Genomic DNA, 23041 nt, shown 5'->3' on the forward strand with positions numbered 1-23041 from the left:
ATAATTACGCCAACCAATTTTGTTTACGAAGTATATTAGGATCTACAGGAGTCGCCTATCAGATGAACCACATAAGCCCCCTTTTTGTTTTATCCCTTTTCGCAGATGACATTCTGGGCCATCTTACGGAGGTGGGCTCCTCTCTCCTCAAGCTCTTAGAGCAAATCGGGAGCTATGTTCGCCTTTCAGGCCTGAAAATAAACATGGGCAAATCCAGCATAATGGCCAGGAGCCCAAGCGGCTCCGGCCTGACTGCCCATTCTCGATACTTGGGAATGAGGGTTGAACAGACGCAGACAAAGTATTTAGGGGTGATCTTGCCAGGCTAGTCAAGGCCAATTTCGACCCAATTCTGGCAATGATCAAAGAGGACCTTAGAGGGTGGACGGCCCTCACTCTCTTGGTATGGGCAAATAACCTCCATACAAATGAATGCTGTATCTGTTGTCCGCCGTCCCAACAAGGCTTCCAGTGGCATTCTTCAGTGACTTGAAAGGTGTACTCTTGAAATTTGTATGGCAGAACAAGAGGCCGAGAGTGAAATGGGCAACACTCGCACTCCCATGGGACCAGGGTGGTTTTGACTTTCCAGACCCCTACCTGTACTACAAGGCCGCCCAGTTAAGTGTGTTGTTGGAGCACTTGAGGGAGGCTCTGCAAACACATTGGACCTACTTGTAAGACTTGGTAGTGCATCCACTCAAGGCGAGGGACTACCTGTGGGCCCCCTATGGGCGCATTCCGGCTGCGGCTAGGGAACACCCTACGTTGGGTGCTCAGTGGAACCTTTGGCAGGACAGTGGCGCTAATAGAACATTTTTGGCCTAGCCCTCTCCCTTGTCTTCAATCTGGTGAGGCAAGGGATGAAGTTTGCAGAACAATGGTCGGATGAGGGGCTTCAGAGGGTGGGCCAATTGCTTGAGCAGGTCCACTTCAAGCGGTTCGGGGAGGAAGGCCCTGGGCCAGGACTGGATTAACATCTTTGAATACCTAAGCCTAAAGGGGATATTTACTGACTCGAGGTTGCTTGCTCTGGTCTTCCGGGATTTCACCCCTTTTGAGAGAGTTTTAGATGGCTCTACTGCCCGTAAGGGCTCCCTATCGATAATATACAAATTCTTGGTCTCTATCCCGGAGGATGGAAGCTATACATTCAAGAGGTTTGAGATAGAGCTCATGGGGGAGGAGATTACAGACAAGGTCTGGGCTAAGATTTTCCAAATCACGTTCCATGGCAACCTCTTCACCTCTACGATGGACCCTCTCCAGATATTGGGGATCCTGGCCATGGACCGGGAAGAATACAGGCTGCCGAGGTATGAGAGGCCATGCTGGGAGATTGTATATAGCGCAGAAATGGATGGTGGGGGGGGGGGGGGTCACGAGAGGAGAGTGGGAACAGAAACTATGTAACACCATAGTGATGGAGAAGTTGACGGGCGTTATCAACGATTACATGGCGCCCTACCCTACCTGGAGGAATGGGGTTTGCCGACGGCTAGGATGGATCGTTTCAGTGCCTAGCCATTGAGGAAAGGGAGGGACATAGTCTACAATGTCCAGAGGAGGGAGGCAATCCAAAACTAAACCTATGTTAAGTCAGATGATCGTTGTTTTAGATTGATTCATCATGCGTCACCAGCCCTGAGGCTGCGTAATGTATAATTTTTTTATGCTGCCCGAACACGATGTCAATGAGAAGGGGGGCAGGGAGGGATGGTTAGGGGCGGGGGGCAGGTTGACATCATGCAGGTTGACCATGTCAGTTCAAATGCCAATAAAAACTAAAGTTTACAACAACAACAAAAAGAAGAGTCAATTACTCACCTGTTGGGTTGGGCTTTCCCTGAATTGTAGTAGTGCAAGTCTGTGAAATAGTTTTGCTAGGTTGTTGTCCCCAAAGTAGCTTTAGGCCCCTCTAGAAAGTATACCAGTTAAGTTACTCCCTCTGAACTGTGCTCTAAAAAGTAAGATTGATGTGCAACTGTATCCATTCTTGACAGTGCTGGTCTAATTAAGTTTGTCTATAACTGAACACCACCAAGAAACACTGTATATTGGGACCAATAGGGCCTACTACCCTCGATTTAATGATTCTATTCTGAAAGTATATCCAACCTGGTTTTACACACAGCCACGCCACCAAGAATAGCTTAATGCCATTCTGAATGTGTTATAGGTTTGACTCACCTTGACTGCTTGTTGTAATCTAAATAAGGTTATACGTTGGATTGTATGCCATAAGTATTGAGTTGGTTTTTATAATTGTGTTTATATAAGATGTTTTAGTACTTACTGTCTCTAAGATTTATCTTGGTCTACTTGCATTTAAACCCTTTATTTTTACAATGCATAGTGTTTTAGTGCTTATGAGCATAGGTATACTACAATTTTTTTTATCATCTTTATTTAATGTTCTCAAACAGATTCATACATGGAAGAAGAATAATACAAAAAGGGTAGAAGAACATCTGTAAACCTCCCCATATATCTCAATTACATCAATCATATCTCAAAAGATACATATTAAAAATAAATAAAAACAAAGTAAAAATAAATTCCATAAACAATTAAACAAACTAAATGAAAATTAAATGTATACATTGAGTTAATAAGGCACATTGTAAAAACAACATATTTGCATCAAATGTACTACATCCCTTGACATAGAGACAAGAAGACAGGACCAGAAGACACAACTAACAGACACACAAATTAAAAAATCTACAAATAACACTATCCATCCAACTAAATTGTTCATACATCACGTTGTCCATCTTGCGCCTCACTACCATACAAATCGATGGAAGATTTCCAAAAGGACCAATAACTTCCCTCTTTATCCCGTTTCTTAAACATAACTAATTCAAATTCAGAGAACACAATCACATCATTAAGCCAGTCCTCTACTGTTGGTTTTTTTCTGGATTTCCACACCTTCCTAATCTGTTTTACTGCTATTACCAAAATTGTATCTATCCAATGTCCATACAAACGAGCCTTCAAACAACGGCCACTTTTTGCCAATAACAAAACCTGAAAAGGCTCTCTAAGAAACAAAATCGACAAAGCGATATCCAACCTATCTAACACCTCTCTCCAAAAAGTCAACACTCTTGAACAATGCCACAACATATGAATCAATGTCCCCTTCTCCTTCCCATATCCCAACAAAAGTCTTCAGTAATTAGTCGCAAATCACACATTCGCACCGGAGTCCAATATAATCTGCCCAAAATCTTCTGATGTATAAATCTTAATTTAAGATCCCTCTTACTATTATATCCAACCTGCCACACATTTCCAGGCCTCATCACTGACTGCATAACCTAAATCTACCTCCCATTTCTGTTTCAATATGATCCAAGACTCTAATACTGAAACACTTTCCCTCATAAGTTTCAGATATGTTAATACATTACGTGGCAATAAGTGAAACATAGTCCAACCCACAGCCCTCTCTCCCTCCTAAAACAAGCCTGGTTCCCGTCTACGCTACCAAATGTTCTCAGGTGGCACAGCCTTATACTAAGAGTGGAGATTTGTACTGCCTCAGCTATAGTTTTATAAAGCCCTTGGTTGGACTTTAAAAAAACTATCCTAACAGTGTGGGAGTGGTGGAGCGGGGCTGGGGGGTTGGTAGAGATTTGGGAGGTGGCTGGAGGGCCAGATATTTTTGATTCTAGATAGCTAGCGTGCAACTCTGTCCTGGGAAGGGTGGAGGGGAAAGAGGTTGGCTGGGCGGGGCATTAGTTAAGTTTCTGGAGCGTCAGCGCACAGTACTGATCTGGGAAGTGTGTGGCACGGTGGCAGGGGTGTAACCTGAACGTTTTGGAAGATTTAGAGAGGGCAGTTGTGTTTAGCAACTTATGCTATGCGAGCAGTCTGAAGTGATAAAAGAACTAAATATGGACATGGGATGAAACGGTTTAAAACTTGTGACACTAGTAGTCAAAATCTGACATGACCATTGACCGATTCAGAGACAAGAACAATGCGTGCAAGATTGTCTAAATTCAATAACTAGGTTATGCCTGGAAATGTATCTAAATAAAACGAGAACAGAGCCTGAGCTTTGTCTAAATTCAGAACAAGGGCGATTCCTGAAAAGGTTGAATGCATTCACAACATACACTGTGTGGGACAAATGCACCTAAAGTCGAACATACAATGGGAGGAAAACTGCATCTAGATTCAAAACGTACCCTGTAGTGGGAAAAGCACCTAGATTCAAACCTACACGGTCGTGGGAACAAAGCACCAAGATTCAGAACATAACCTGTAGAGGGAAAACACCCAGTTATAAAACATACTATAGTGGGAAATGCACCTAGATTCAAAACATAACCTATTGAGGGAAAACACCTACATTCAAAAACAAGGGAGGAAAACTGCATCTAGATACAGAACCTAACCATTGGTGACAAAATGCACCTGTTGTGTAAAAAGCACCTAGATTCACAACATAACCTGTAGTGGGGGGAAAAAAACTCCCAATTACAAACATACACTGTAGTAGTTTGGGCACCCTGCCTGGTCCTATGGTTGTGGAATGGTGGCAATACAATGGTGAGCTAGAGGGCACAGTGTAGATCAGTACAGTGTTTTAAGTAAGTAATTGGTTCGGGTGTAAGAGAGTCAGAGGGTTTTACCAGAGAACAGTAATAGCTGTGCTCGCCGCCGGTAACACCTTAACTTCGATGTTGCTGTACGGTGCTTTGTCTGGTGCCCATGGGCAAACAGGGTACAAGTGCTGCCCATAGAGGGGCGTGCCTTTGGCCCTTAACATTTTGCCAGGGCAAGGCTTCCCGGGGGTTGCCAGATATGAGGCTTGCTTCCTGGGTTCAGGCACCAATTGCAGGAGGGGCTGGGAAAAAGAAAGAGGTAAAGGGGCTGACGGAGCAGGATGAAGGAAAAAACAAGGGATTTAACTCAAAATGTGAGAAGCAGGCCGATGGGCCACTCACCGGCACAGCGGATAAACAGAGAAGAGCCAGCTTTCATGGCCGCACGGGATACAAACAGCGACTGTGTAGCAGCGCTCGCGCAAGTAATGCTTCCTGGGTTCAGGAACCAATCACGGGAGGGTGGACGGAATAAGGAAGGTGGAAGTGAAATGTTTGACTATTTGTCTTTGTTTCTAATAAAGTACATCAATCAGTCCAGACTCAATGGTTCTAGCAGGGATAAACTAACAATCTGCAAGCTTCCAGCCAGCAATCAAAAGTCGCTCGCCACTAAAATTCTATACATACAGACCGCACATAATTTCTGACTCGCCAAGATTTCGATATTATTTGGCAATGGCTAGTGGTGTGTACACAGTTTGGGCCCTGGTTCAAGAGCTATGTCACTTACCTAAATGTCCTCGTCTTACTCACCGCCCCAAAGCCTATCCCTACCTCATTCACTCTCCCTCACTATACCTTAATCGCCCTCCCTTTTCCTTCTCTGTGTATCAAGTGATGTGTCCGACTATATGTCTCTATGCTTCCAACAGTGTACCTTAATCCATAGAGACTCGTCATAGACTGAACCCCCTCTCTCTCTCTCTCTCTCTCGTCCTCTCCCTCACCACATCTCTCTACCTCCCAATCCCTCCACCACTCTCCACTCGCCCACCCTCCCCCTTGCTCTACCTCTCTCCTCCACCGCTCACCCCACCTTCTGTCTGTCACTCCTGCCATCTCTCAGCCATCCCCCTCCCTCTCTTATCCCACTCCCCCACCAACTCCATCACCCTACCTTTTGAGTTTTTGCTACTGGGTGGCGCTAAAGCACTACCTACCAGCCACAACTATTATATTAGAATACAGCTAGGGAGTAATAGAATATGAGGAGGAACACCAAGCTTGTAGGCGTTTGGTTATTTACCCACCCATTGACTGGCCATTGCCATGCAAATCCCTAGGGCCATTCCCACTCACTTCCTGCCCCTCCCGCCCAGAGTACATCCTCCTGGGATCTCTTTGAGCGAACTTCATCAATACTTACCATCAAACCTTGTGCTAAAAATGCCTGCCAGTATTTTTTCAAAACAGTCTTGAGAGTTAATTACTTAATTGGTGTAGTGAACAAGCTACTGCTGCAATATAAATGTCAACCAGATCTGCCTTCAGCCACTCGATTTATAAGCACTATGTGTGTCCTTCGCTGAAGTCCTATTAAAAACAAGCATTAGCAAAGCCAACAGTTGTGTACATATTAGGTACTTGCCAAGGACTGCTATTGGCCAGGTACTCGCACCATTTTGCAGCTGCTACCATTAACGAGCAATAAACACCACTATTGGCAGTGCCTGGCAAATGCATTTCCCATGCCTACACAAAAGTCAAAACTGTTGGCATTACCAATGATGGTTTTCTTTCCCTATGGCTTAAGTGATGTGTTTGACTATATGTCTCTCGCTTTCAAATAATGTACCTAAATCAGTCGAGACTTAACGGTTCTAGAGCTATATGTACGTTACCTAAATGGCCTCGTTTTACTCTATTTGTAGGCCTATCTCTCATTAACCCCCTATCCCTCCCTCTCCAAGTGATATCGAACTATGTCTCTCGGTTTGTTAAACTATTAATATCTTTTAGTAAGTCATCTTTTTATCCATACATACTAAAATATTTCTCAATGTTCCTAGCTTACCATGTGTTTGAATTTATTGCTATTTGTGTCTATCAAGTTCATTATACATTCTTGCTTCTTTGTATAAAGGCTTCTTTTTTTAAAAAAAAAAAAAAACAACAATAGTCACAAATCTAAAACTGAATTGAACTAGTGACATTGGATGGATAATTGTGTTACTAGTTCACTTTATGCATTCTACCAAGTGTATCATTTTAATTTGGTTTAGTGTTTCTTTGGTAAAGCACGCTTTGAACGTGTTACAAATAAAGAAACGAAAGCAATTGTGACCTGGCTGGTGGCTTTTGCAAACTGTGTTCAGTCTATCGGTCCCTGACATTTGAGGGAGGGCACATTCCGATGATAAAATGTTCTTTTGACAGTGACCAAAGAATGGATATTTTGTTACTGAAATAGAAACATTTCACATTTGCTAGGGAACCAGAAACAAACACCAGTATAATTCAGTAATGGATGTTTTGAGTTTTATGTATTTTTACTATAACAGTCATTTTGAATAGGATGTAAAACGGAATGATGAATAATAATTTATGGTGGGCATTAGTATTGCATGGAAAACATTTTACATTTTTGGCAAAACTCTCCACCCACAACAGAGAAACATTTGCATAACCAGGGCCCGCAAAATGTCCTCTCCCATTTGCACAGGCGGGGAGATTTTATGATGGACGAGGACAATTTGCTTTGTCCTCGTCTTTCATGGTGAATATAGGGATGTAGGATCATTGTGCCATTTATTGCAAATAAACATTTCCCTATGCGTGGCTTGCCACTGGATGGCAGCATTGCACCAAATATGCTATTAATGGTGATGTGCAACATTTAACAAAAAAACTGGATTTACTTTTAATACATTTTTGTAGGAGCAATATTATTTTGGAGACGAGAAGGTGAAGTAAAAAACTAGCCCTGTAGTGTCTACCGGCAGGATCTATACAAAATCATTTATACTTTAAAGTAGGACATAATGTGACATTTCGTGGCAAGGTGAAATAATACATTTTTAGAGTGGTCCCCTGAAGAATGTTCACCGATTACGGGGCATGAAGAACAGAAACATGTCGGGAAGATGTTTTTTAAGACACGTTTAGAGTGTTTAATGTTGTAATGTATTGTCATCTGTGTCTATAATTGATTGATAGTATGTTTTAGATTAATTTGTATGTATAGTTCATTTTCACTGTATATGATGTTAGGGTCTAAGTTTTAAGTTTTGAATAATCTGAATGAATGAATTTTTTTATCGAATAAGTGCACTCAGTCAATTTTTTCAGGACTGTTTGCAGGAAGATCAACGGTCCTGGTTTTGGTCTGGATGAGAGTACAAATGTAATGAATTAAGTCTATCTCCTTGTTGTAATTACATGATCGTGTTCACCCTGTTGGTGGAGATAAGTGTTTTCAGAATAGGGGTATGGCTTGAATACACTAAGTGCCACAGACAACATCTCAGCATGCAATTACTCAAACTAAAGACCACAAAAGCAAATAATGGGAGTGAAAAGCTTCACTGCCAGCTTACAGGGATCAACTATGTGTGCACTACAGACTGCTACTTCAGGACTCAGTGTGCAAGACAACTTTAAAGAATGTGATATTCCTGCTTCAGTAATTATCGCAGCAGGATCCCGATTTAAACAATGAGAAAGCATTGTACGGGAAGGAATAAGATCTGAATAAAGGGCAGATACAAACAGGTCGTGCAAAATCCCCTAGCATAGTTGAGCCCTTTTAGGAGATTTAGGTACCATGATAGTTGACCCTGTGGTCAAATGCACCTTCTAAATTGTTTGAATGCACGAAATACACTATCTGCAGCATGGGATGAATTAGATTCTGTAAATGTGTCTGGTTATATATAGCACTGATAGTCAGAAAAATGATTCTCTATGGATGTATGTATATTTGAAATTCAAATATTTGTATGTATGGATGTATGTATATTTGAAATTCATAAACTGAATCTCAAGAGTGTGGCAGGCTAACCAAGTTTTGTTTTGAGAAAGAAGTATTTTAAGTGGTTTGATAACTGAACATTTTGTCTGTGAAAACGTGCTCTTTTATGTGCATAGATAGATTGTGTCTGAATTTCAAAGTGAATGTCTTTCCTTAAACAGTGGACTCATTTGATTGGACTTCAGATCAACTAACTGCTGGCTTTGGCAATGGTTGCATACATCCACAATGGGTTACTTGGTATGCACGGATTGGAATTACTGTTGCCCGGCACTTATCCATGCCATGGACTTACAAGCCATAATGAAGAAAGGGACTGTGATGAAATAACGCCTTCCCTGCAAGAGTTTAAGGGCGAGTAGTGGCTAACCCGCCTACTCATCCTTCACACTTCCACAAAACAAGTGCTCCTAATAAGGTTTTGAAGTGGAAGTATTTTACTGCCTATTTTTAAAATGTTGCTTTTGTAATCTTTTTTAGGGAGTACAAAATTAAGTCCCATTCCCAATGGGTGTATTTTATAAGAGAGTAAAAAGGTTTTTCCGGTATAAAATACTTTTTTTTGTAATAAGTACTTCTTTACGCCAAGTTGTTCATGCACATTAAGAGATACGCATTTACCTCTTTGGATCAGGGAGTAATAATAGTAGTTCTTTCTGTGGTAGTACATGCACTACTGATCTAAAAAAATCCATGCAGCTGTGTGGGTGAAAGCAGGTGTAAAAAATCCTGTGCGTCTATTTCCTATTTTTTGTTAGGGATATTTGTACTCTGTATTTTAATTTTTGGGGGGTATTTGCCTATTTTTTTAAGGAGTACAAGTGGACGATACACGCCTTAAATGTAGGGCTGGTGATCCCAATTAAAAAGGTGATACAGACACAGCTAAGAGATTATACCTTCTTCACCTTTCGAGGTAACGTGGGCTGAGGGAAGGCTATGCTCTCAAGAGGGGTGTGAATGTGATTTAATAGTAACTCTCGGGAGGATAGCTCAGTGGCAACGTGCTTGCCTTGGAAGCAAGATGACACGGAGCAACACAGGTTCGATCCCTGGGTCCGCGCTTAGAAACCTCTGGGTATTAAGTGCGTTATAAATAACATATCATATCATAAAACAGAAATCAGTACAAAGGGAATGCCCAATCAAGGTTCTATAAAGACATTTACTTAAAACACACCATCTGCAATAAGAACTAAATCGTTGCAGCAATCTGGGTAACAAAACAGGGGTAGAGAGACAAATTAATCACAGATTTCGAAAAGGTTGTGTTCTGGTGTGAAACAGTGACCTAGTCAGTCACTAGGGCCCAAAGATGGACCACGGGAGTGGGTACCACTCAATCCTGTTTGATGTTCTTGGCAGTTTAACAGCATTGAACCATGCTCTTCTAAACCTCACAAACAGTACTGATTAGGCTCTGAATGCAGTGGTTGCGTTGCTCCAGACTGGGAGCGGTGTCAAACTGGGGTCACTGAAGTAAGTTTGTGGATCGTGAGAGCCAGCAGGGTCTTTTCAACGGCAAAGATACATACTGGTGACTGGAGTGCAGGTCGAGTCAGGCAGTTCGATTAAGCCTTTAGGGTCGGTTTGGCTGGCCAGGTAGAACATCAAAGATGCTGGTATTTCGAACACAGCGGATGCAACAGGGGGCTTCAAGTTAGAGCTGCAGCAACAATGCGCTCAGCTGGTGCAGTGGCAAACTGGCTCAAGAGTGCAAGATAGCGGCTCGAACATCAGTCGAATGCCAAAGGCAGCTACATAGGGTCCTAGTGGTTCCAACGGGCCTGAAGTAACGGCTCACAGTGGTTTGACAAAGAAAACACAGGAATCCTGGCCGTCTTGGCTCTTGTGCGCTGGAGTCCAACTCCAGGGTCTCAGCGAAAGTGTCTTGCGCACGCTTTCAGGAGTCGTTCACCATGATACAATCCAGGGCAGCAGTGTGACTGGCAGCGATGCATTGTGCCCTGGGGATGAGAACAGAACGGAGCTTACCTCTGCCGTGCACACTCTGTCTTTACTGCAACATTGGAGGTATTTGGAAAGTCAACTCACCCAACAGTGGTCCAACAAATTATTCCTCAAGTGTTTGTTATGATAGGATATGATAGTTGATTTATATAACGCCTACACACAATGTGTTTCAAAGCGCTTCAAGGCAAGGGAGGGAACAAGGGAAAATACAATGACATTCTTACAGGCCATGAACAGTAAGTATGTGAAATTAACTATCGTACTCAGCCCGACGACATTTCAGATAGTGCAAAAGCTAAGACATGGATAAGGAAGGGAGGGAGAGAGTGGGTAGGAAATGGAAACAGACAGGAGACTACCATACTAGGCCTGACAACATTTCTGGTAGAGCTGGAGAAAAACAAAAGGTGAAGGAGAGGGGCGCAGAAAGGGTGGGAGGAACAAAACAAGCGAGTATAGTACTAGGCTGGACAACGTTTCAGATCATGCTGGAGGGAGGCGGGGAGGGGGGACAGCAAGGGGACGGGGGAGCAACAGACGAGGTGGCTATCATACTAGGTCCAGGGCCAATTCTGCAATTCTGATAGAGTAAGTGCGTAGAAGAAAGTAAGGGGAGGAGGGGAGGAGATAGGAAAAGGGACGGGGAGGAGAGAACATAGAGTAAGCAGTTAAAAAGAGTGGAGAAACAAGAGGGGAGAGCGAATAAAACTGCAGAAGTTAGTACTAACACATAATGTTGCAAGCCAGGATACAAGATGAAGATGGGAACAGCATGATTCAGGGTCACCATGAGTACAAGATGCAAAGGAAGTCCAGTACGAGAGCTGAGAAAGGGTAACGCACCATGAATCAATGAAGTCCATAAAAGTAAAATCCAGCATTGGCCACAAGACGGTGAAACCAGAATGTAGCAGGACAGACTCCTGTGTGCAGGAAGTGGGGTGGGGGCACAAGTGAATAACACGGAGGGACCACAGAGGGTGGGGATGGCCTGTGGGGACGGAGGGTGTAAACACGTGTTGGTGCATGCTTACCTGCTGTCTTAGCAGGGGTTTGGGTCCTGGATCCTCCTGGTCTGAACAGGTCCAAACAGGAATTGCCCTTTTCTTTGACTGCCCTTCGCGTTGGACGCCTGGGCGAGAGACGCCCTTGACCTAAGAGTTAAGAGCAGGAAGGAAGAGGCAGGGCTAAGAAGGTGGGTGGTGCTTAGGCCAGGTGACCTAGATCCACTTACACCGGCTCCCCAGCTGCAAAGGAAAAGAAACTGGAGGGCTCCTTAAGTAGGGAAAAGAGCGGCAAGCAGGAAGGCACCACGTGGGTGGGGCTTGCTCAGTGGTGAAAAAAAGCCGCAACCAGGAAGGCACCAGGTGGGCAGGGCTTAGGGCAGGTGACCTAGATGCACTTACACCTGCTCCCAAGCTGCGTCTTGTTCAAGAGTGAATTCAAGAAGGAGTAGGAGAGGACTCTTTTAAAGTCAAAAGTCCACAGGTGAATGGACAAAAACAAGCCTGCTTCAAGAGTCCAGACAAGTAGTCTGCCTTCTGACATCATACCCAAAGTGCTATGTGCAAATGGAAGTGGAGGAGACAAGAAAGGAAAGAGATAGACAAAAACAAATAAGGTGCAATTGTCCTTCAGCTATGCTGAGCTCCCTCGGTCTAACTCTGCCCCTTTATGATATGGCATTTATAACGCGCCTATACACAAGTGTTTACATTTACTTGTCAATGGTATCAAATACCCTTTTGCTATGCATTAAGATGGATTTCTAAAATCAGCTCTGGCCATCCTACTTATGGTAAACAGGGAAGACACTGAGGTTTGCCAAAAGCCAATCAAGGTAGGTGGATGACCAGTCAAGGCTTAGACACATAGGAAAAGTGCGAGAGTGGTCTAGGGCTACAACGAGTCTACACAGAATTATTCAAGTTGTTCATTAAGTATATGAAAATACAATTATTAGGCCTTTCTAAATATGCAAAGCAACAAAAAAATAAAATGATAATCAGAAGTAATGTACTCAAAAATCATACATCACATTTATATGCATTCACTATTCAAACCAAGATAGCATATTCATTAAATACCAGTAGTCAACAGGTGACTAGTTAAATACAGGAAAAACAGTTAGAAAATATCACAAACACAGTTCCCTCTGTCTTATGAAGTCCAGCCCCAAGGTGTACAGGGCCTTGTGCCCAAAAAGTCACAAGTTGCACTCTGGTTTCTACAGGGAAGGTATTAAAGAACTGATGCAGTTGGCTGTGGTGGTGATTGAAAAAGTTATTTTAAGTAAGGTAATTATGGCGTCAAAATGGGCTAACACTTGTGTGGCCCATTTTGGTTGTGCATATTTTTTTTTAACACCAACATGCACACATCTTTAGCGAACCACTTTATTTTAAGATGGTACACAAAGTGGCCGGCAGGTTTCAATGCACCTGTTCCTTCTATCTTTTCGATTAATATTATTGATTCATAGTATCGGTGTAGAAGTATGTGACAGATGTACTAATCTGAGAATGGTTCTTTGAATAACTTTGATATGGCCATGACATAATACCTTTTACTAGGCAGTATATTGACATCACTACCAATATTACAATTTGCAACTTACATGTCATAACTATAGAGCGTGCCGTGAATTCAGATGGCTGTTGCACGCCAGGATGATATCAACACTGACGTCATACGTCAAGGGCAATAACGTCACAGAGTATAAAATGGATCTTAAAAATTAAGATTTTAAAATTTTCTGCATATACCAGCAGTACTCAAGACCTTTTTTTCACACACAGTCAGAACAGGAACTGGTCGTATTCGTCTAAACCTTGATTCTAGCGAGGTAGCAAGCATCTTGACGGTTTTTCAGTCTTCTATAACACTGGAATACGATCATCTTCTGACTCTTTTTCAGGAACAGAACAAATCTCTAAGAAGCACTGAATTCAAACGGAAACACAAATTTGACCTTGAGATTTCCCAACGGAAAAGACTTCTCCGTCAGAAACTGAGACAAGCACGCAAATCACCATCCTCAGATCCGAGCACCTCATCACGCAAGCTAAAACAGGGCTATAAGAATTGGTTAGAATCTCACAGGGCCACCATGCTACAAAATGATGCAGAGCTCATGTTGGCAAAAATGGCGAGCTCTAACTCAGCCGACTACTGGAGACTCATAAACGACACCTTTGCACCACAACACGCCCTTCAAGCTAACTTGGTCCTAGAAACTGAATGGCTAGTGTTCTATTCTGCTCTCTTTCAAAAAGACAAAATTACTACAGAATGGGAACCCCCAATTCTAAGGCACTGGGAGCTTGTCTTTGAGTATGAAGACATCCTGCGAGTCATTAAGAATGTGCATGAATCGAGAGCACTTGGCCCTGACGGGCTCACAAACTTTGTGATCAAAAGACATCCAGAAGAGTGGTCTGAATTTTGTGAGCATCTGTTCAACAGGATTCTCAAGCGTTGCAAGACCCCTAAATCATGGAAATCCGCTGTGATTATACCGATCTTTAAAAAAGGAGACCGCAGAAACCCCATGAACTATAGACCAATTGCACTTCTCGATGTATTAGGGAAAGTGTACGCTACCCTACTCCAACCACAACTTCTGGAGTGGTCCACTAAAAGCAATCTTGTGGATCCGAGACAAACAGGCTTTGTCAAGGGTGTGGGCTGCTGCGTCAACCTGCTTCTGTTAAACCTACTGAAGATGGAAGCCCACCGCAAAAACTCTAAGACCTATTTAGCCCTAATCGATCTATCTCAGGCGTTTGATAGTATAAACAGAGATCTATTATGGTGGAAAATGAGCAAATGGAACTGTCCACCTAGCTTGTTGGCTGCAATTCGTGAACTGCACACAAACACCTCCATTAGAGTCAGACCAGATCTTAAGGGCAATCTACCAGCCCCCATTGAAACATCTATAGGAGTTAAACAAGGCTGCCCGCTAGCAGCGAGCATCTTTAACCTGTTTATATCGGACATTAAAGAGGTCTTTGTTGGGCTACACACGTTCCCACTGAAAATACACGGCACGCACATCGATTACTTAGCCTACGCGGATGACATCATTCTGTTGGACTCCACACCAATAGGTCTGCAACGCAAACTTACTGCTGTGGAAAAATACCTAACAGAGAACGGCCTGAATATCAACAGGGGGAAATGTGAAATCATTGTCTTTGAAAAACTCCAAGGCTCCAAAAAAAACGCCCAGAAATTCAAATGGTATTTGGCCAAAGAACCTATCTGCCATGTAAAAAACACCATCTACTTAGGGATGCGTATAAGTGCCAGCAGGAATGACGCACCCTGGGTAGAATCCGCAAGGATGAAATGCCGTCAGCTGGCATGTCAGGCTTCTATAATCAACAAAAAATTAGGGAAATTTTCCCTAAAACCTACGCTTAACTTCTTTCAGCAAAAAGTGGTTCCATCTCTGATTTATGCTGGAGAAAATGTGTTTGGTTGTGGGAATGATGTATGGAACTCGTTGGAAAACATCTTTTGGACCAACGTCTTACACCTCCCTAAGGGGACACCTACAGCTTGTGTAAGATATGAACTTGGCTACATTTCCATTCACGCAAGGGTTACTTGGAACCTCTTAAGCCTTTCTAGGAAAACTTTACTAACAAATCAGGTGCCTCAAATCGCAATTCTCCACAACCTAGAATCTGAACAACCTGATACAATCCTGTATCAATGGAATGTGTTATGTCATGAGGTTCTGAAAGAACATAACATCAAAACCCAAATGCTGATTGAAAACCCTGACGCCGCAAAACTGAAGCTTTGGAGACTTGACTGGATCCACACTTGCAACTTAAAATCGGCATCAAGATCAGCGCAAGACTTCCAGACTGAGGCACGAGCTTATGGCCATCCTCCGGGTTACCTGTCCTGTTTTCCGGACCAGTGGTCGAGATCTCTTTATCTGAAATTCAGGCTCAACGTCCTGCCAACTAAAGAGCGTCTCTGTTTCTGGTCACAATCAACTGACTTAGATCTGACGTGTCGTTTTTGTAACACCACAAACAAGACCCTTAAACACCTGACAATGACATGTTCTGGGCTAGAATAAGAAAGAAACAGATCTTTTGGCCCAGTCAGAAAGAAATTTCAGTTCGTATCCCGTGAGGACTGGTGGAAAGCCCTGTTCGATGGGTCGAACAGACTTGTGCTATATGCCCTGGTCTCCTTTCTCCAAGCCGTTAAAGACCGCCTACAATCTAAGTCGGCTACTCAATAGAGGTGAAAGGCTGACCAGTGACCTAACGACAAATGTGGCGACTAACATGGAACAGGACGCAATAAGACGTACTTGTTTTGTTTGATGATTTGTCTTGTATTCGTTTTACATTTTTAAAGGTTTGAAATAAACCAATAAAAAAAAAATAATAAAAATAAAAAAATTAAGATGGTGTCCCTAACGCAGAGCGGGAGCCGTGCACAGCTGCCAGGCAGGGGTACCTTTAGCCCCATTTAAGTATTATAGGGGCAATGCATCAATACAACCCAGTACTACTACATACATGTCATACTCCGCTAAAAAGACGCCTCACGTTCAATTACAAATAATGTTGGCTTTACTCAGAGGTCGAGAAATGGACCAACTTTAACCACTACACACTATTGCCCTTGGGAACCAGCCCTTTTGAAGTAAGTAGCTTTATAACTTGGGACACAAGTGTTAAATTGTATTGAAAGATTATGTTGATCTATTTATAGAAACTTCTCGTAGCTCAATGCACTCAGTTTTTGTTAATATCAGTGGTCGAAGCGTACGAAAAGAAATAGTGGAACTATGTTCCCTGCTGGCCTGCCACTGCACGCCACAAACCCCATCTCCATGCCCCCTCCCACGCGCAATCCAAACCCCCAAACAAGCACAAATGCTGTCTATTGGAATGTTCAATGCAGTGAAGTCCAAGTTTAAACTTATTCCAAAACTTTTATTTTAAAAGTAAACCATTCCAGAACGGTTTCTTTTTAAAATAAAAGTATAGGAACGGGTGGTGGCCGAAAAGATAATGGTAATACACTCTGGTAACTTGTCCCCCTTCGTAAACACGTGGGCTCCGTTTATGGACTTTGCTGTAAAGTATCCAGCTCTCACCCGAAGGCCCCCGCTCACACGTTGGTTGCCGGATTGAGGCGCTTCACCCCGTTATCCTAGTGCAATGGGCATAGTGTCCCCCTGTCCTGACGCGCCTCTTGATCCTCCTTCTGGGGGGTGATACGGAAATGTGTTTTCTGTATCTGTTGATGTCTACGATGCAGTGGTTGATGTTTTCACATTTGAAATGCTTAATAAAAAGTACTGTTAAAAAAATAAATAAACTATAGGAACGGTAAAAGTTTTCTTTTAAAAAGTAGAGGAGCACTGCTCCCAACCACTGGTTAATATGCTACATTCAGTGAAAAGACTACCTTTGCCATCAGGTACAAATAATTTTACTCAGAGGTTGTGTATTTGACTAACTTTGATCATTACATACCATTGCTCATAGAAAACAGACCCTTTGAAGTGAGCAGCTCTTTAACTTGGGACACACAGTATCCTTCTTAAAATTTCCCTTCAGGGTGGTTCAAATAATGATGATGTATTTTAGACACTTTCTTCAGCCACTGGATTTTATCACAATCGGACGCTGTTTTTCATGTCATGCTACAGCATCATCAAGGAAATTATGGGCATGCATACTAGCAAAAAAACAAAACAAATTCTCTCACTCGTGCAGGATTTAACCTCACATTGACAATATTGCTTGCATACAGTCTGACACTACTTCTAAAATAGTACGTTTTCTAACCCCTCAGTCAATTGACAAGGAGCAGTAATTGACAACGCTTTCTTACACTCTTGCTCACTCATGAATAGGCTGAGCGTTAAATATGTACTGATTTTGTTTGAAGACTGCCTCTTCCTCATCTTTCTTCTACTCATCTTTGTGTCAAATGACAGCATTATAATCAATGTTTTGAGACAGCATAACTATGTTGCTGGCCTTGAAAAATCGCAGATGGGCGAAACTCGTGGCCATGTAGTTGGCAGTTTTCTTTTTGCAGTTTAATTGCCGGTACATTGTGGCAGCTTTTTTTGTGATGCACTCATAAAAAGATCTGATGTTTTGTCACCAGAAAGTCACTTACTAACATCCTCATTAAAAAAAAGCCTCAAGTGCTCATGTAACAGAAGGGATCTGTGTCAGTTTATGATGCTAATAAACGTGTTAAAATATAATTACGTCTAAACAGATTTCAGTATGGTGTGCCTGAACTGGGGTGATTTTTTTTCTTCACATTCTCACTTAGGTTTATGTAGCTTTTGGTTGTATGCTACTGACCCTTCACTTAGCAGCTCCATAAAAATCCTAATTCTCTTCAACAGACGCAGCGCTAGGGTCTAACAACCACTTCTTGTTCAAACCCTGTGGTTGCGCTGTCCGGCAGGAGTGAGGTGTTACCAGACCTCAAAAATTATCAAAGGTAGAGGCAAGTTGCAGGGCCAGGCTGCCTGATCAGAATACACATAACCCTTCCGTAGCTCGGCTGGGCTCAGCTTAGAGTGCAGACACATTCATGATATCAATTTGATGTGGTTTAAAGAAGTACGAGAGATACTAGCCACCATACCTTAAACTAAGGAACAGCTTACATTTAAAGTTTACAACAGTCACCAAGATAGTAAAGCATAGTATTATGGTTTTGGGAAAAAGGGCGATTATCTTCATGGAAACAGGGGTGATTCTCTTCAATGCATCCCCTGCACTGCAATGACTTGACAATCACTGCAACCGTCAGAGGGCACCTATCCCAACTGAACCTGCCCTGTGCCACTAGGAAGCAGGCACGGTGGATCAGGATACTGATTTAGCAGGCCACATGTTTACCCTATGCTTCTAGGATATGAAGGGTGGGGTGGGGGGTCTGGTCAGCAGATCACCATCACTGAAATAGAATTATCTGCATCAATTTATATTTAATAAAATGCAAAAAAGCTTCTACACCAAACTATTCCTCCTTTGTTATAGACAACCACACCATCAAAATAGCCAATGAGGTAAAAACATTAGGTTTTTACCTTGATTCTTGCCTGACCCTAACAAAGCAGATGAATGTGTTGGCCTCTGCCACCTCTTACACTTGCAAGCTGAACAGAGCTGCAAAACCCTATCTATCCACCATTAGCTGCCTCACACTGGCTAAAGCACTTGTACTATCCAAACTGGATTATTGCAATGCTCTCTACTTGGGCTCCAAACAAACAAACCCTACATAAAATCCAAATATTGCAAAATAATGCTCTCAGAGCCGCTTTAGGAATCCCAAAAAGAGAACATATTTCAGCGGTTAGAAGACGGTCTACCTAGCTCTCCACAGCTGACAAAATTAAACTCAAAACAGCTTCCCAACAAACCCACCAGAGAAGCGTACACTAATTGCCTAGTCGTGCCCTCATTTAAAATGACCACTACCAGAGGAAAGTTTCCCGGTCAAGGCGGCCCAATTGTGGAAAACACTGCCTACCTCTCTAAGGTCTGACCAGTCCTACCCACTTTTCAGATTAAACGTCGTCAAGTGGCTCAAAAGAAATGACCAATAAGGCCGCCCTCCTGACCACATGTGCCATGCCCAATTGAAACTTTGTATTATTATTATCTTATACATTGCCTACTTTGTAAATATTTCCCACTTGTTGTATTGATTTCCTCAAGTTGTTATGACTTCTACGTAACTTGTAACCTGCAATTTTAACTTGTAAGCTTAAAGGATTCTTGCCAACGTGCCCAGATACCTCCGGGTCTGGTACGCGCTACAAATCAATAAACAAACATGTCCTGGTTATGTGTGCACCTGTATGTGTGTGTATAAATTATCTATGCACACAGGCCTTACAAAAAGTAACCCCATCAATCATTCTCCAACCATCTCCAACCAACAAAAAAGTAATACATTCTTTTAGCCACAGTGGACCTGCAAGTCGGTATTAACTTTGATCCAGTACACACCCGGATAGATTTATCTTCATGTGTGGGGGGGGGGGCATCTGCAAAAGAAAAAGATGTTACCCTTGAGCACTAGACTCACTGCCTGAAACACACTCGTGAAGCAACTGTGGTGAAAATCCAAAGACAAAAAAATACAGTACCTGTATAAAACAGATAGTGAAGGGCCACCCATATTGCAAGGGTCTGGCTTGCACAAAAGGACTGAATGTTTTAAAGAAAACCTGAGGAATGGCCTGAAACTCCAGAATGTGTAAAATGTGCTCTACATTTAAAAATATTCGGAAAAGAAAAATGTGAAAGGACGTTTAAAGTTCAGCTCACACACTTCCATGGCTCTACAACCTTCAAGAAAGCACCTTTCCACAAACGATCAACTGTTTAATTCTTCAAATCAGAGCATCTAAATGCTAGATACAGCCATCATGTGCACCTCACCTACACATTTGCCATTTTCGAAATGTCTCATGATCGGTGCTCCACCGGAAATGGGTGAAAAATGTCCCAATAATAGATAAACTGAGGGATAAAAAGTTCAAGTTGTACACTACTAGCCAGGCCTTTAAGAACTGCTCGACCCACTGTCTACAAACACACAGCAAACCATGTCTTAATCGCGAAGAGTCAATGAAGAATGACCCATAGCTTGCGACGAGTTCACATTTTGAGGTCTGATGAAGGGTTCCCTCTGTTGATGTTTTTGCATCATGTACACACTGGGTTGTCTCCGCTATGATCATTTACCTTACATAAGCAGCAACAGCACAACGCAATAGGCTAGAAAGAGGGTGGAATACGGGTAGATTTCCTGAGTTATCTAGTGCCAGTGCAAGAAGGATTCACTCCCCACGCTTCTATAACACACCAAAAGAATACTGGCAGAACTGAGGGACTGCTAAGAGCGCAGGCCCATAGCACTGCAGTTAGCAGACGACCTATAATTGTATACCTATCCTGTGCCACATAGCTACTCCACATGTATGTAGACAGGACTTTCGGTGTGGTGAGATAAAGGAGATGGCCCAAATTCTACAAGGGCCAAAAAGGCTTCAGTGAACAGATGCTTTATAAGTTTACTGTAGCTATCGGGCTCCTGCTTTTGTTTTTTCACTTCTGCATGCTTTAAGAGGCTGAGTGCTTAAAATCAACAGAAAGGGACACCTTGCACAACATTGCTTTTCAACATTTGCTTAAACCTTACACTTGAGCAGATAAGAACACTATGGGTTAAATTAGATAAGATGTTTGAAAGATCACCAAAGATTTTGAAAGGCGTGCTGTGGAAAACTCACAAGAAAGATTACCTTTAATGAATAATATTGTATGTAGCTTTAGATCTAAATACAACCTTTCTAAGCTACACATTATACCAATTTAGAACTCACAATTCACCTGATGCCACACAGGATCCGAGTTTAAAGAAAGTCAAGTGGCGCAAGATGCAAACCATGGTTCTCAGAAAAATCCCTCCCCATTTAAAAACTTAGCTGTATTCATCCACTTTAGATAGATCAACTTACCTTTCTGGTGGAATTAAAGGAACCGATACCGTTGGCAAAACAGGACAAGGCTCTACAGAGGCCTTGGCAGACTTCTTGTGTTTTTTTTTAACCTTTGACGGAGCTTGGTCAGTTGCGTCTCCCATCCCTTTCCTACAAATCCCATTCTTAATTCCCACTTCATAAATATTGAGCGGCCTTCTCACAAAACCTGTTGGTGTATGTGCATCACAGTAAGAAGTTTTTTTCACAGAAAAAATTGGGCCATTTTCAGTAAACTCCTTGACGGGCTCCATTTTCATGTAGAGACCCACTTTTTGCGCACAAGTCGCATGGAATGCAGTATAACAGTTTGCCTTATGGCACTGGATAGAGGCACCAACATTCTTTTGCTTACAGAGGTAGCATGTTAGTTTCCACCTTGCCGGAGGAATGAGTGTAACGCCATCGATTGGTTCAATGAAAACTGTATTGGGGAATCCAACTTCAGGAATCCACAACGCACAAACAACATGCCCCCATCGGTCATCGTCTGTTTTTTTAAAGGCACCGCCCTGGTTTGGGCACATAACACATTCAACAGGTTGGGAACCTGATTGCAAGCAGGGTCTACAGAGCCATTGCCCCTCGGGTATGTATGGCACCCCATAACACTCCTGGTGCACAGCAAGATTACACATATCACAAAATAGGATAACATTGCTGTTTTGACATTCTCCATCTGTGCATATACAACAAACTGCATCTTCATCTATTAGCAACTGATTTTCTCCTTGTTTCTGTTTCTCACAGTATGACTCTTTTTCAAATCGGTCCATGAGGAACTCAAACAAATTTTGGGACACAAGAGACAAACTATCTCCTTTCCTTTTATCATTTATGATTTCCAGCCATGCATAATCTTCTTCATCCATATCATATTCCACTTCTTTGTCAAGCTCTGCAGGAGATTTTTCCAGAAACTTGTAATAAGTTGGAGGCCTCCGCGGGGCAGTTGGAGGATTACACTCAACAATGCGCACAGTAGGTTCTGGAAGTTTACCGGTCGGAGACGGGCCGTGCCCACTTGGAGGAGCATCGTTTTTCTTTTTTACTTTGCAGTTTTTGAACCGCGTCATTTTTGTGCTAAACTGATGGGGTCCTTCAGCATTTTCTTTATTGCTGTTACATTCACTTATCTCTTGAGCAGTCAAATCATCTTCAGACACAATGTCTAAAGGGTCGTAAATGTTGATACGGTGCAGTCGTCCTTCAATCTCAATTTCAACCATTCTCTGAGCTTGAGCATAAGTCAATGTTTCTCGGGCCGGAGAGCGCCTAATACTGCATGCCGATGCAGTGTGTCTTATTGCAGTAAACCGATGGCATCTTCCTTTCCGCCTCATTTTCGAACCTGAAAGAAAAACAAACATGAGCATTCACATAGTGTTTAACACACACTTCCTAACAACAAGCTAAAAGAAGGAACACAAAGTCTACGCACAAGCCAGAATAGATTGACACATTAATTTACTAATGGATTCACAGCATAATTCAGAGGATGTAAAGCAGATGCTATAGAAGATTTGACTAAACGTGTTGATATAAAAGTACAGGACATCAACTTCTACACAAGCCTCAGATGAATGAGGTCACCCCACTTGTGTGAAACGTGTCATGGGGTAACAAAGAAACAGCATGGAGCCAGTGATCTGTCTAGAAATCATATGCAGGGCACATCACCCTGTCCTTTTATTTATTGTGCATTTGTTAGGCGCTTATACAACAAGTAAATTGTGTTTCAAAGCGTACACATGGCAGCGGTGAGAGAACATGGGATTGAAAACAATATAAACACTGGAGGATAAAGACAAACCTACTAGGCATTTTGAGTATTCTGAACTTGCAAGTACAGAGAGAGGCGAGGGGAAGAGGGAGTGGGGGATAAGTGTCCATGCTCAT

General features: G+C 42.5%; 1 protein-coding gene across 3 annotated transcripts in view; it reads right to left on the minus strand.

Annotated features, from left to right (window-relative positions):
• BRD1 (bromodomain containing 1) overlaps positions 1 to 23041 on the minus strand; it is a 1051203-nt gene that overhangs the window by 824501 nt on the left and 203661 nt on the right. For all 3 annotated transcript variants that reach the window (XM_069629247.1, XM_069629245.1, XM_069629246.1), the window contains exon 2: positions 21122 to 22493. In XM_069629247.1, coding sequence (XP_069485348.1) covers positions 21122 to 22485 — 1364 coding nt within the window. In that variant the 5' untranslated portion in view covers positions 22486 to 22493. The remainder of the gene's footprint in view (positions 1 to 21121; positions 22494 to 23041) is intronic.

This window comes from Ambystoma mexicanum, chromosome 12 (assembly GCF_040938575.1).
Source record: "Ambystoma mexicanum isolate Mex_15411 chromosome 12, UKY_AmexF1_1, whole genome shotgun sequence".
NCBI lineage: Eukaryota > Metazoa > Chordata > Amphibia > Caudata > Ambystomatidae > Ambystoma > Ambystoma mexicanum.